This window comes from Chionomys nivalis, chromosome 8 (genome assembly GCF_950005125.1).
Source record: "Chionomys nivalis chromosome 8, mChiNiv1.1, whole genome shotgun sequence".
Classification (NCBI taxonomy): Eukaryota; Metazoa; Chordata; class Mammalia; order Rodentia; family Cricetidae; genus Chionomys; species Chionomys nivalis.
Window position 1 is genome coordinate 26,361,013 of NC_080093.1, and position 13,931 is coordinate 26,374,943.

The window sequence follows — 13,931 nt, forward strand, 5'->3', positions numbered from 1 at the left end:
AGATATTCCAACTTTAGTCTTAAAAAATGAAAACCAGTGGGAAAAATCTATGTATACTGAAGGAAAAGTTTGAGCATTATTTTTAAGTGGGGGAAAAAATGGTTAAGTTTTTGAAAATAAGTTCATATTTTTTTCTTTGTGTGTGTGGGGGGGAGGTGTTTGAGACAGGGTTTCTGTGTAGCCCTAGCTGCCCTGGAACTCATTCTGTAGACCATGTTGGCCTCCAATTCAGAGACCCACCTGCCTCTGCCTCCTAAGTACTGGGATAAAAGGTGTATACCACCACTGCCCGGCTTACTTTGAATTTATTTTTGTTATGTTTTGAGACAATATTGGATATTTCCAAAAACCTTCCATCTATAAATATCACTTCCATCTATAAATATCACTTTAAAAGTATTATTGTATGAGAAAAATGGGCTTTAAATTAAATATTTAAGACTGCATTATAATTCTAAATCTGTCTTGGATAATTTATAGCTAGGACCATAATATTAGTGATGCTTCAGTAAAAGCTACTTCATTTTAAGTGAGAAACAGTAATGACTGCCTTTTTAAGCTTTTACTTAACCTGTTAAGATCTTTTAATATGGTAAAATATTTACCACCCTATTTTGTATTTAGGGCCAGATTGCTATCAATGAAAGATTATAGAGGATAACATAGTTTTATCCTTTGGAAATTAGAATGATACTACTGATAATGCCTTTTTAGAGAAGATGATTATCTTGGGAAAGACTGATGTCCTTTTTACGAAGACATAAGTCTTTGATAATGGTAAAATGTGTTTACCACAGTCTGTTTGGAAGTTGCTGTTTCCTAGAGGTCATTATCAGGATGTGGTGGTGCTCTCGTCTGGTGAAAGTGGAAGGCACTAGATGGTTTTATTGGTCAGCCAATGATAAGTATGAGCTTGTACTTCAAGATAATAGTTTTTAGGATCTTGACATGGACCTTCGCATGAGAGAAAGAGTACTGTGACACTGTAATCTCCAAACACCTATCTTTTCTGACACTGAACTAAGCACAATCCATTCTTTAATACCTTTTCTACTCTTAAAAAAGTTTAATAGAGAAATTGAGTAGTGAGACCACTTTTTGTGTGTGAAATTAGTACTATATTTATTACCTTGTAAACTAAAGAAAACCTCTTATTTTCTTAAGGGTAATAATGAAATATTGTTGATTTCCAGGTGTTCTTCTGTATGGACCTCCAGGCTGTGGGAAAACGTTAATTGCCAAAGCTACAGCCAAAGAAGCAGGCTGTCGATTTATTAACCTTCAGCCTTCAACACTGACTGATAAGTGGTACGGCGAATCTCAGAAACTGGCTGCTGCTGTTTTCTCCCTTGCCATAAAGCTACAGCCTTCCATCATATTCATAGATGAAATAGGTATGCTGCTTTCTATGTGAGTGTCTTAAGTCATTTTAGAGGCACTACGAGAGCCAGATTTAATTTTAAGCCAAAAGATTTGGGTTTTTTTTTTTTTTTTAAAGATTTTATTTATTATGTACATAGTGTTTGCTTGCATGTTTGCCCACAGGCAAGAAGAGGGCATCAGATATCATTACAGATGGTTGTGAGCCACCATGTGGTTGCTGGGAATTGAACTCAGGACCTCTGGAAGAGCAGCCAGTGCTCTTAACCTCTGAGCCATCTCTCCAGAAGCCCACGATTTGGGTTTTTTTTAAGATTTATTTATTCATGTATTTTATGTGTATGAGTGCTTTGTTTTCATACAACCATTACAGATGGTTGTAAGCTATCGTGTGGTTGCTTGGAATTGAACTCAAGACCTCTGAAAGAGCAGTCAATTGCTCTTAACCACTGAGCGATCTTCTAGCTCCAAGATTTGTTCTTTTTAAAGAATTTGTATGGGTGAGGATGGCATTGCACACATACAGAGGTCAGAAGACAGTATGGTAGAGTCGGTTCTTCCACATTTACATAGGACTGGAAGATCAAACTCAGGTCACCACGTTTGTGCAGTCATAGCCTTTACCTCTGAGCCATCTTGTTAGCCTCAAAATATATATTCTAATATTCTGTGTATAATTTCCATGTCGTGAAGTGGACCATAAACTCGTTTACTCCCTTATTTGATTGCTAAATGTCTTTTCTCCATTTCAAATAGTACATATATTGTAGACATACACGTCTATGAATGTTTTCTCATGCGTATGATTATCCATGATAAATATCTAGAAGCTGAACATCCTTTAATCTTGGGGTTGCTTGTTCTTGAAAGTGTTACACTAATCTGAGAGAGGTTGAGGTGTATGCCTGCAATCCCAGCACTGGAGATTATAAAAGAATCAAGAATTCCAGGCCAGTGGTTGAGAATGAAGTTAATTTGGTAGAATGCTTGCCTATTTTGTACATAAGCTTGGAGTTCAGTCCCAACATCATAAGCATAAACTGGGCTTGTGGCCCACATCTGTGATTCTAGTAGCATTCTGGAAATAGAGTCAAGAGGATTAAAAGGTGAAGGTCATTTGTATCTATTACATAGTGAGTTTAAGGGAGACCTGTCACAAAACAAAACAACATGGAGAAGGAAAAAAAAAATTTCCTTCCTTCCTTCCTTCCTCCCTCCCTCCCTCCCTTCCTCTACCCTCCCTTCCTTCCTCCTTCCTCCCTTCTTTCTTCCTCCTTCCTTCCCTCCCCCCTTTTAAACATATATTGTGAGATAGGAATTTAATTTCATTCTTTTCCATTTTGATAGTCGACTTAGAAAAAAAAAAGCCTACTTTTTATGTCCTGAATTTTAATGGTCTCTAACATTTGTGGCTCATCAGTATTTTCATTCTTGGTACTATATTATTATGAGGATTGTAGAGATGGCCCACTGGTTAAAAGCTCTTGCTCCTCCTTCAGAGGACCTGAGTTTGGTTCCCAGTGTCCATGTCAGGGGCTCACAATTGTCTGTAATTACAGATACAGGGAATCCAGCACTGTCTTGTGGCCTTCGTAGGTACCCACACGTGTGACATATACACATAAATGAAAAAATACAAGTATGTCTTAAAATTTTTAATCAAACTATCCCTGCCCCACAGGGCTTCTCTATGTAATAACCCTCAATGTCCTGGAACTCACTTTGTAGACCAGACTAGCCTTAAACTCACAGAACTCTATCTGCCACTGCCTACCAGGTGCACCACTACTCCCTAAAATATATTCTTATTTTGTTTAATTATTTGGATTTTTTTTTTTTTTTTTTTTTTTTTTTTTGGTTTTTCGAGGCAGGGTTTCTCTGTAGCTTTGGTGCCTGTCCCGGAACTAGCTCTTGTAGACCAGGCTGGCCTCAAACTCAGAGATCCGCCTGCCTCTGCCTCCCAAGTGCTGGGATTAAAGGCGTGCGCCACCACAATTATTTGGATTTTTTTTACTTGTAACTTATCATTGTTGAGTTATGCAATTTTATGTAGTATGATAGACTAAAGAAAAGCAGAGAGGTTCAGGATTTAGCTTAGTGATAGATTCCTAGCAAATGCAAAGTTATATATATTCAGTTTCCAGTACTAAAAAATAAAACAAAATTAAAACTGGTTAAGAAAAAAAGAAAATGGAGTTGGCTTAGCTTTTAAGAGTGGTTGAAGGCCAGGTGTAGGGGGCACATCTTTAATCCCAGCCCTTGGGAGGCAGAGGCTGTTGGATCTCTGAGTTCAAGGCCAGCCTTGACTACACAGCAAGTTAGTTTTAGGACAGCCAGGACTACACAGAGATACCCTGTCTCGTAAAGTGGTTGCTGATCTTCCAAAGGACCCAGGTTTGGTTCCAAGCAGGCACTTTGAATGTAATTTTAATTCCAAGGGATCTGATAAACTGTTGTCATTGTAGGCACCCCTAGTCTCTCTTTGTATCTCTCATTCTCTCTCTCTCTCTCTCTCTCTCTCTCTCTCTCTCTCTCTCACACACACACACACACACACTCTCTCTCTCTCTTTTAAGAATAGGTCTTTTTAAATAAAAACAAAACATGTATAAAGAGAGAAGATGCCTAATATGTTTTTGATTGTTTACTTGCCTTATGTATCTATTCTTACCAGTTTACTCTTTCAACCCATTTTGAATTTTTGGTGTATATCTTAATTGAACAAAAAGATTATAGCTGGATTTTTTGTTTGTTTTGTCTTTTTGTTTTTCGAGACAGGGTTTCTCTGTGTAATAGTCCTGGCTGTCCTGGCACTTGCTTTGTATACCAGACTGGTCTCGAGCTCACTAAGATTCACCTGCTTCTGTCTCCCAAGTGCCGGGATTAAAAGAGTGTGCCACCACCACCCACTAGCTGGATTTTTTTTTAAACTTTAAAACACAACTCCCCTTTAATTGGAAAGTGTCTAGTTTGCATTTATTATGAAAATTAATATAGTCACATTTATTTCCAATTTATAGTCATTATGAAGGCTGGTGTAGTCAGTATTTATTTCTGTTACATGGTTTTGTCCTTTTTGTTTACCAGTGTGGTAGATCACCTCCTACCCCCTTAGAATTTTCCTTTCCCTTCTACACATTTGAGGCTATTTATTCTTTTTTTTCTATTGAAACAATTTATAAACCTGCTTATCTTAAAAAAAAAAAAAAAAAAAAAAAAAAAAAAAAAAAAACTAAAGTTTCCAGACATGGTGGCTGAAACTAGTAATCCCAGTACTTAAGCTAAGACTTGATTTGTGTGACTTTAAGGCTGTCTTGGCCCATTGAATGAAACTCTGCTTTTTAAAAAGAAATTATTTATATACCTACACAGACACATAAACACTCATGCTTAATTACCATCTACAGAACTTCAGTCAAGTGTTCAGATTTTGCCCTCTTTTAAATTGAAGTTGTTAGCTTATTTTTGGACTTAGGTGCTCATTATGTTTTGAATAGAAGTCTGTCAGGTACATGTATGAATTCTAACTAGTCTTAATAAATAAAACCCAGAGTTAGATATTAGGGGATGAAAGCTTAGAGATCAGAGAAGCAGAGAAGCCAGCCACTAGAGAGACCTTTACCTCTATCAGTGCTCAAACTGAAGGGACGATCCTGTCCTCTTGACTGTCTCCTCAGACTACAACCTCCAACTGCAACTGTCTTCACCAAACCTCAGATTAAAATGTAGTGACATTTCACTTGTATTTTAATAAATAAAGCTTGCCTGAAGATCAGAGAGTAAAACAGCTGCACTGGGCAGCCTTACAGACACACCTTTAATCCCAGTAGCCACACTAGTTTGCCATAGAGACCATGTGGTAGTGCTCCATGCCTTTAATCCCAGTGCTAGAGAGACTGACTATAAGGCAAGAGGAGACAGCTTGCACACAGTCTCTGAGATTCCTGAAGACAGGATTGCTATTTTGTAGAGGTAGAGGTAAAAAGTCTCTCAAATGGCTGACCTCTCTGCTTCTCTGATCTCTCAGCTTTTACCCCCTAATATCTGTCTCTGGGTTTTCATTAATTGTGCTACATACATGTTTTGCAGATACTTTCCCCAGTCTGTAGCTTTTCTTTGTATCCTCTTAACAGTATTTTTTTGTAGAGAAAACTTTCTAATATCAATAAATCTTTTTTTAAGAGATTATATACACTTTTGGATGTTATATGTAAAAGTTATCACCAAAATTCATGTCACATATCAGTTTTTCCTATATTGCTAGTTTTGGGTCTAGGAGTCAAACATCAGCTCTTGAGTATGCTAAGCAAATGCTCTTTTTCTAAACTGTAGTCCAGTCTTTGTGTATTTGACATGTGGTCATTCTGACATGATTTGTCAGATATACATTAACTTCCTTAGGAAATACTTTATTCAAGCTCAGTGTGGTGGTTCATGCCTGTGGTCCTAGTACTTGAGAGGTAAGGATAGGAGGGTCAAGTTCAAGGTTATCTTCAGGTAAAGTTCCAGGCTAACCTGGGTTTATGTAAGAGCATGCCTTAGAAACATATATATGTGTTATCTTTTGTTCTCTTCCTGTATTCTTCTTTCCCTTCTTGCTCTTCTGCGATGGGGTCTCTCTGAAAGTCAAGTGATCTTGCTGCCTTAGCTTTCTAAGTGCTAGGATTATAGACATGAGCTGTCATACCCTGATTATCCAGTGTTTTTGTTAGTATTTACAGTCTTTTTCTATCTTGTTACTATTCTAAATCATTGTTATTTGTCTTTTTTTTTGGTTTTTCGAGACAGGGTTTCTCTGTGGTTTTGGAGCCTGTCCTGGAAGTAGCTCTGTAGACCAGGCTGGTCTCGAACTCACAGAGATCCGCCTGCCTCTGCCTCCCGAGTGCTGGGATTAAAGGCGTGCGCCACCATCGCCCGGCTGTTATTTGTCTTTTTAAAGCAACATATAGTTTCTATTCTATTTATGTTGAATGCTGATTGGTGATGTAGCTGTGTAATGGGACATTGTGGAGTTTTCTTTTTTTTCTTTTTTCTTTCTTTTGTTTTTTTTTTCCTTTTTTGAGACAGGGTTTCTCTGTGTTGCTTTGGAGCCAGTCCTGGAACTAGCTCTTGTAGACCAGGCTGACTTTGAACACACAGATATCCACCTGCCTCTGCCTCCCTAGTGCTGGGATTAAAGGCGTGCGCCACCACCGCCCGGTGTTTTCATAATATTTTAAACAGTTACCTTGCAAGCACTGCTTCTTGATAGTGAAAACAATTGAGAAAGGTTAAATTAGATGAATTTATAATGTTTGTCTTCAAAAAGTAAGTGGCTAGACTTATCCAGTACAGATGTGAGTGCAGCATGAATAATAAAAACCCAGAGACAGGTATTGAGGTCCAAGCTGAAGATGGGAAAAGCAGAACAACCAAGCCACCAGAGAAGTTTTACCTCTAAGACTGAATTTCTGCAGGCTGAGATCTGAGTTTGTCTTTTCCCGTCTTATATTCTCCCTTAGTTCTGGGATTAAAGATGTGTGACTCCCTAGTACTGGAATTAAAAGTGTGAACCACCACTACCTGGATCTGTTTCTGCATTGATCTTTTATAGCGCAAGGTGGCCTTGAACTAACAGAGATCCATCTGCCTCTCCCAAATCCTGGGATTAAAGGTGTGTGCCACCACTGCCTCCTCTCTGGTAGCTTTTGCTCTCTGATCTTTAGACCAGCTTTATTTATTAAAACTTAAATAAAATATCCCTATATGTTAGTCTGATTCATAGTCCTGTAATAAGAAGTTTTATATAAAATTAGAATTGTTTAAAAACATCCAGGATATATGTATGCAGGGCTATCTTGTCATAGTGATACATAGTTTCTGAAATTAACTTTTTTGTTGTTTTGGTTTCAAAATGGTCTCAAAGATAGGACAGCCCTATATCTTTGGCTGTCCTGGAACTCTCTGTAGAGATCCCAAGATGACCTTGAAAGTTACCATTCTCTTGCCTTAGCCTCTCAAGTGCTGGGCTTAAAGGCCTACGTTACCATGGGTTGCTCTCTCGGAATTCTTTCATTTCCTTTTAATCTTGGACCTTTTATAACACATTTATGTCATTTTCATATGCAATTGGTAAATTGTGAACTGATGGTTCAAGGAAAAGACCCGATAGTTATTTAGCAATGGCTTAACAAAGCACTTGAAATGGGGGTTTTACTAGAAAATACAAGTCTTACTTTTACTATTGATTTTTTCCCTTTTTAGAATGTAATACTTACCAGTCTTTTTGTGTTTAGATGATGTAGGAGTGATTTCTTTCTAATCTGTTGCTTTCATTGGTTAATTAATAAAGAAACTACCTAGGCCCATTTGATAGGCCAACCCTTAGGTGGGTGGAGTAAACAAAACAGAATGCTGGGAGAAAGAAGCCAAGTCAGGCAGTCGCCATGATTCTCCCACTCCAGACAGACGCAGGTTAAGATCTTTCCTGGTAAGCCAGCTCGTGGTGCTACACAGAATATTAGAAATGGGTTAGATCAATATATAAGAGCTAGCCAATAAGAGGCTGGAACTAATGGGCCAAGCAGTGTTCAAAAGAATACAGTTTCCGTGTAATTATTTCAGGTAAAGCTAGCGGGGTGGCGGGACACAGCCCGCCACTCTTATCACAACATTTAGAGAGAAACTTTTCCATTTATTTTTTTTTATTTATTTTCATTTTTTTAATTCATTTTTTTCCTTCTAGCTTTTAGAGGTGATTTTACTCTGTATCCCTTTCTGACCTAGAACTCACAGTGGAATGCAGACTGACCTCAAACTGTTAGTTCTTTTGTCTTGGCCTCTTGAGTGCTAGGATTACATGTGTGAACCACCTTGTCCGATTTTTTTCCCTCCTTTTAAGAAAGCATTTTAGTCAAGCATGGTGGTGCATTTATTTGATCCCAGCATTCAGGAGGCAGAGATAGGCAGGCAGCTAGATCTCTGTAAGTTTGAGGCTGGCCTGATCTACCGAGCAAGTTCCAGGATAGTCAGAGCCACACAGAGAAAACTTGTCTCGGAAAAAAAAAAAAACAAAAAAAAGGGGGTGAGAGAAGAAAGCATTTTATGAAGTATTCTTTATTTGAAGGCGGAAAATAATTTTAAAGGGAATATTAAATTACCTTTAAAGGCAAGCATTCCTGAGAAGCAAAGGTTCTACGTGTTGTTTATGTAAGGCATTTTGTCATGTATATATGTATGTATATATAAGTATATATGTATGTGTGATATGTATGTGAATGCTAGCACATGTGTTTAAAACATTTTCTGTTGTACATTTCTGAATAGTATTTTAGGCATTTCCTGTTTTTGTTTATTACTGAGAGAGGATGGGGAGGGAGGAGTATATGAAAACATAGTTAAACATATAGGGTTCAGATAACTAGAAAGGTAGGACCACATACCTAGGCTCTCTCAAAACTATTTGGCCTCCTGGCTAGCCTCTCATATTAGAACCTTTTTTTTTTTTTAAATCTCTTCTGTATATTGACAAATATATTTTGGGGATAGAAAGATTATCAACTGATTGTGTTCTAATATGCTCAATAATTTACCAGGATTATTTTTATCAGGATAATACCTAAAACAACATAACTAATCTCCAGTCCTCTTTCTTGTTTTGTGAAGTTGACAGCTTTTTTTTTTTTTTTTTTTGGTTTTTTCGAGACAGGGTTTCTCTGTGGTTTTGGAGCCTGTCCTGGAACTAGCTCTTGTAGACCAGGCTGGTCTCGAACTCACAGAGATCCGCCTGCCTCTGCCTCCCGAGTGCTGGGATTAAAGGCGTGCGCCACCACCGCCCGGCCAAGTTGACAGCTTTTTAAATAATTTTTAAATAATCATTAGTTACTAAGATTAAGGACCTTTTCTTTTTAGACTCCTTTCTACGAAACCGTTCAAGTTCTGACCATGAAGCTACAGCAATGATGAAAGCTCAGTTTATGAGCCTCTGGGATGGACTGGATACTGATCACAGCTGCCAGGTATTTGAACAAAATCTTCCCTAAACTTGTATGGTCTTGTTTTCAGTAGGGAATTTGCTGTGCTGCTTATTGTACTTTTATACAAAAGTCTTTGTCATTATTTTTATACTTAGTGTTATGTGACAAAGATCCAAAAGAACATGATTTTATAAACTTCACCCATCTTAATGATTTCCATCAGGTTTCTATAACTAGAGGAGCTCACACTCCCTGTGCAGTTACTGCTGTGTGACTCTGAACCCCAGAGTACATTGAGTCAACAATGATATGTATTTGCTTCTGTCACTGCTTCATCAGTGGTTATATACAGAAGTAATGCTCTGTGTTTTGAGTAGATTCCTGAAAGAGAAGAATACAAAATTAAAATGAAGAGAAATGAGACTGCACCATTAGTCATAATCCTGTTTATATTGCAAATATAAGCCAAGCTTAGCCTGGGTCATTTCTGGTAAAGGTGTATGTGATCCCCTGGAGCCCCCTATGTGTTCAGTCTGAATGTAGCTATGGGACTAGGAACTGCTCACCACTAATCAAGCCAGAACCAGCAGCGCACAGTGGGCCACACCTATAGTTTTAGCTACACAGGAAGCTGAGAGTGAAGAAAGTTCATAGCCAACAGGAACAACATGGTGAGATCCCATTTCACACAATACCTGGAAATTTTGTAACTATAACCAATCAAATAATTTATTTTGCTTCTACATTTTACCCCTAATTATTGACTGACTTCTGACAGATTCACTGTCATAATACTGAATATTTTTAACTTGGTGTTTCTAGTTAATCTTCTTCCTCAAACTGTCTTTTTTTGTGGTAAATGATTTATTTTTACTGTATGTGCATTAGTTTTTCACTTGCATGTGTGCTTGTGTAAGGGTGTTAGATCCCGTGGGACTGGAGTTACAGACCATTGAGAGCTGCCATGTGAGTTCTGGGAAATGAACCTGGGTCCTCTGGAAGATTATGCGGTGGTCTTAACTGCTGAGCCGTCTCTCCAGCCCTAAATAAACTATTTTTAAAAAACAAATTATAGCACTGGAGGAAGAGAGATGGTTTAGTTCCCAGCAATCATGTGGTAAGTCACAACCATATATAACTCCAGTTCCAGGGGATTCAGTAGGCATGCAAAACAGTGCACATAAATGCATTCAGGCAAAGCATTCATACACATAAAATAAGTCGTGTGTGTGTGTGTGTGACAGTAATTGAGTTAAGGATCATTGTTATTTTCACTTTTATGAGAGATAGGCTGTGTGTTGGGGTGTCTATCTGTAATTTCAGCTTTGGGAAGGGAGGAACACGATTTCAAAAGCTAGGGTTAGCATGGGTTACATGGTAAGATCCTGCCTACAAAAAAACCCAACCAAACAACAACAACAACAAAAAGGCTGGCTGGCATAGTACCACAAGCTTGTAATTCCAGTGTTTATGAAGCTGAGAAGTGAGATCCCCAGTTGCAGACCAGCCTGTGCTATACAGTAAGGCCTGTCTGGAAAATCAAGGTCTAGGATTATAGTGTTACCTGTCGCGGTCCCCCTCGGCCAGCAAGAAGGACGCAACACCGGAGCTCTTCTTGCTAAGCAGTTTATTCAGGACCTTGTTAACAATTGTAAAATCTCAATCTCTCTCTCTCTCTCTCTCTCTCTCTCTCTCTCTCTCTCTCTCTCTCTCTCTCTCTCTCTCTCTCTCTCTCCCTCTCTCCCCCAGCCCTTAAGTAGGCCTGGGCCGCCAACCCCAGATTGCCAGGTGGGCACTGCCCATAGGTCCACGCATATGCAAGCAGCTGACAATCATTGCGTGATAATAGCATAAGTCAGGCCTAGTTGATATTAGGAGTTGATTATCACAGAGGGCACTCGCTTTTGGGATCGCGGAGGGCGGGAGCCAGCACCATCAGGTGCAGCTCCACGCAACTCTCTACATCACCATCAGGTGTGACTCCACGTGGCTCTCTACAGTTACCTACTTTGAAGGCTTTATATTTAATAAAATACTAACAAATATCCTAAATACTAGATACAAGTGCAGTAGAAGGGAGAAAGCCACTGTAAAGTCAAGGTAACAAACTCTTTGTCATCTAAGCTTCAAAGTTTAAATCTTCCTGCCTTTGCCTCCCAAGGGCAGGAATTACAGGCACCTGCCACCATATTTTTTTCTTTCAATAAAAATACATTCAAGATTTATCCATGTTACTTGGCTACAAGTTATAAAATCTCAGGAGTTGTGTATGCCTATGTTTATGTGTTTGTGTTTTAATTAAAAATATTTAGTGTGAGAGAGGGTATTTTTTTTTAAATATTTATTTATTTACTTATTTATTATGTATACAATATTCTGTGTGTATGCCTGCAGGCCAGAAGAGGGCACCAGACCCCTCTACAGATGGTTGTGAGCCACCATGTGGTTGCTGGGAATTGAACTCAGGACCTTTGGAAGAGCAGGCAATGCTCTTAACCTCTGAGCCATCTCTCCAGCCCCGAGAGAGGGTATTGATGGTGCAGCATGTGAGTAGAGGTCAGAGGACAACTTGCAGGAGTTGACGCTTTCTGCCGTGTAGGTACCACGATGCTAGCTCAAGTCATGCTTGGTGACAAGTGCCCTTACGTTGAATCATTTTACTGGCTCTGCTTTGCTACCCAAAAGTCAAGACGTGTTTCTACTGAATGGGTTTTCAAACACTTCAGCATTTTTCTCATGAGCCCTGGCCTATATATATCCATTTCTCAAAAGTTTCCATGACTTGTACAGTGTCTGACGTGCACTCAAATATATGTATATTTGCCATATCACCTAAGGGTCTCTTAATTTCACCATATTACCATAAATCAGAAGTCAGAATCATCATTTTCAGGAAAATGAAATCACATGTCTACCTTTTCATCACCTCTTTGAAATATAGTTTTACGATGAGGGAAACAGCCTTTATAAATGGTTAGAGAAGAAATAACACCAAAAATGTGGTTAACATTTATGGAAACACTTCCTATTAATAATTGGCTCTAATGAATGTGTAAGATTGACCTAGGCTGGTGGTGCATGCCTGTAATCCCAGCACTTAGAATGGTTGAATGAATTAAGAGAATCACTACAGTTTGATGCCTGCCTGATTTACTTAGTGAGTTAAGATCAGTCATGTCTTCATAGGAAGACCTTCTCTTAAAAATACGCTGGGCATGGCGACACATTCTTTTAAACCCCAGTCCTCGGGAGGCTGAGACAGGTGGATCTTTATGAGTTAGAAGCCAAAGCCTGTCCACACAGTGAGCTCTAGGTCAGAAAAGGCTACAGGAGAGACCCCATCTCAAAAATTAAAATGTAATATTTGTTAATGGAAATACCTTACAAGCTGCCCAAACTTAGATTTGCTAAATAGTGATGTTTAATGTGTTTGAATGATGATTGAAATGGATGATTTGGTCATGTAAGAGAAGGTATGTTAAGATTATACTTTTTCATAGTTCAGTGTTCAGTTCTTTAAAGCAGTAGACAAAGAAGCAGTTGAGTCTTCAGGGCCATTTCATGTCAAGTTCCGCAGCTCTGGATGGCATTTTCGTTTGCAAAAAACCACAATTTTTTTTTTACAAGTAGTAGTTGCTGTTTTTGTTAAGATGTGTTTGGTTTGATGTGGGAAATAGATGTTGCTCTTTACTTTCTTTATCGTATATTGAAAGAGTTAAAATTTATATTTATAATCTTGAATCAGTTTTAGATATATTCTACTTTTTTCATGCATTAGCTAGCTTTTCTTTCAGATTACCTTTTTAATCACTATTGATAGTGTTCAGACCTTAGGTAGTTTTCTTACATATGGTCACAAAAGAAACAAAAATAGTAAATAATCGTTGAAAAGCCTGTCATTACAACTGGGCACCTCAGCAACTAATGACACATTGTTCCTCTTGGGAAAAGTGAGACATAAAGAATAATGGTGTTTTCCATATCTCCATTAGTAAAGATTTGAGGCATAAATCTAGATCTGCTTATTTTAAGTGTGAAATAATAAAATTATTTCCATACTTTGAGCATTGTTTTTGACTTAACAACTATTCTTTAGATTTTGTTCTTAAATAGTAAAAATGTTAATGTTTCTGAATTTGAGTTTTAACTTATTTATTTAATTCATAACTTATTTAATACATGTATAAGTGCTCTTAAAAAGCACTATTTAATATTTTATGCAAACTACAATTCTTTTTGGGTTTTATCATGAATTCCTTATTATACTCATTTATTTTAGCTAGATTAATTTTAATTACTTGATTTTGTTTCTAGTACTTCACCTTCTATACTGTGATCTTTATTTTGTCTTAGGCTTTCTTTGTTTACTTGAAATAAATTTTAATAATTTTACCTTAAAATATAGCTTATTTAGATCACTTGTAAACGGAGACTGCTCGTCGTTTTCTGCCTGCCCAGACCTGAAACTATACAGAACTATACAGAAGCTATATTAATTACAACACTGTTTGGCCAGAGGCTCAGGCATATTCTTAGATAGCTCTTATACCTTAAATTAACCCATTTCTGTTAGTCTGTGTATTGCCACGTGGCCAT

At 37.9% G+C, this 13,931-nt stretch overlaps 1 protein-coding gene across 4 annotated transcripts in view; it reads left to right on the forward strand.

Moving 5' to 3' along the window:
• Positions 1 to 13,931, forward strand: part of Atad1 (ATPase family AAA domain containing 1) — a 42,837-nt gene that overhangs the window by 16,028 nt on the left and 12,878 nt on the right. For all 4 annotated transcript variants that reach the window (XM_057779784.1, XM_057779786.1, XM_057779783.1 and 1 more), the window contains 2 exons: positions 1,194 to 1,394; positions 9,271 to 9,377. In XM_057779784.1, the coding sequence (XP_057635767.1) occupies positions 1,194 to 1,394; positions 9,271 to 9,377 (308 nt within the window). The remainder of the gene's footprint in view (positions 1 to 1,193; positions 1,395 to 9,270; positions 9,378 to 13,931) is intronic.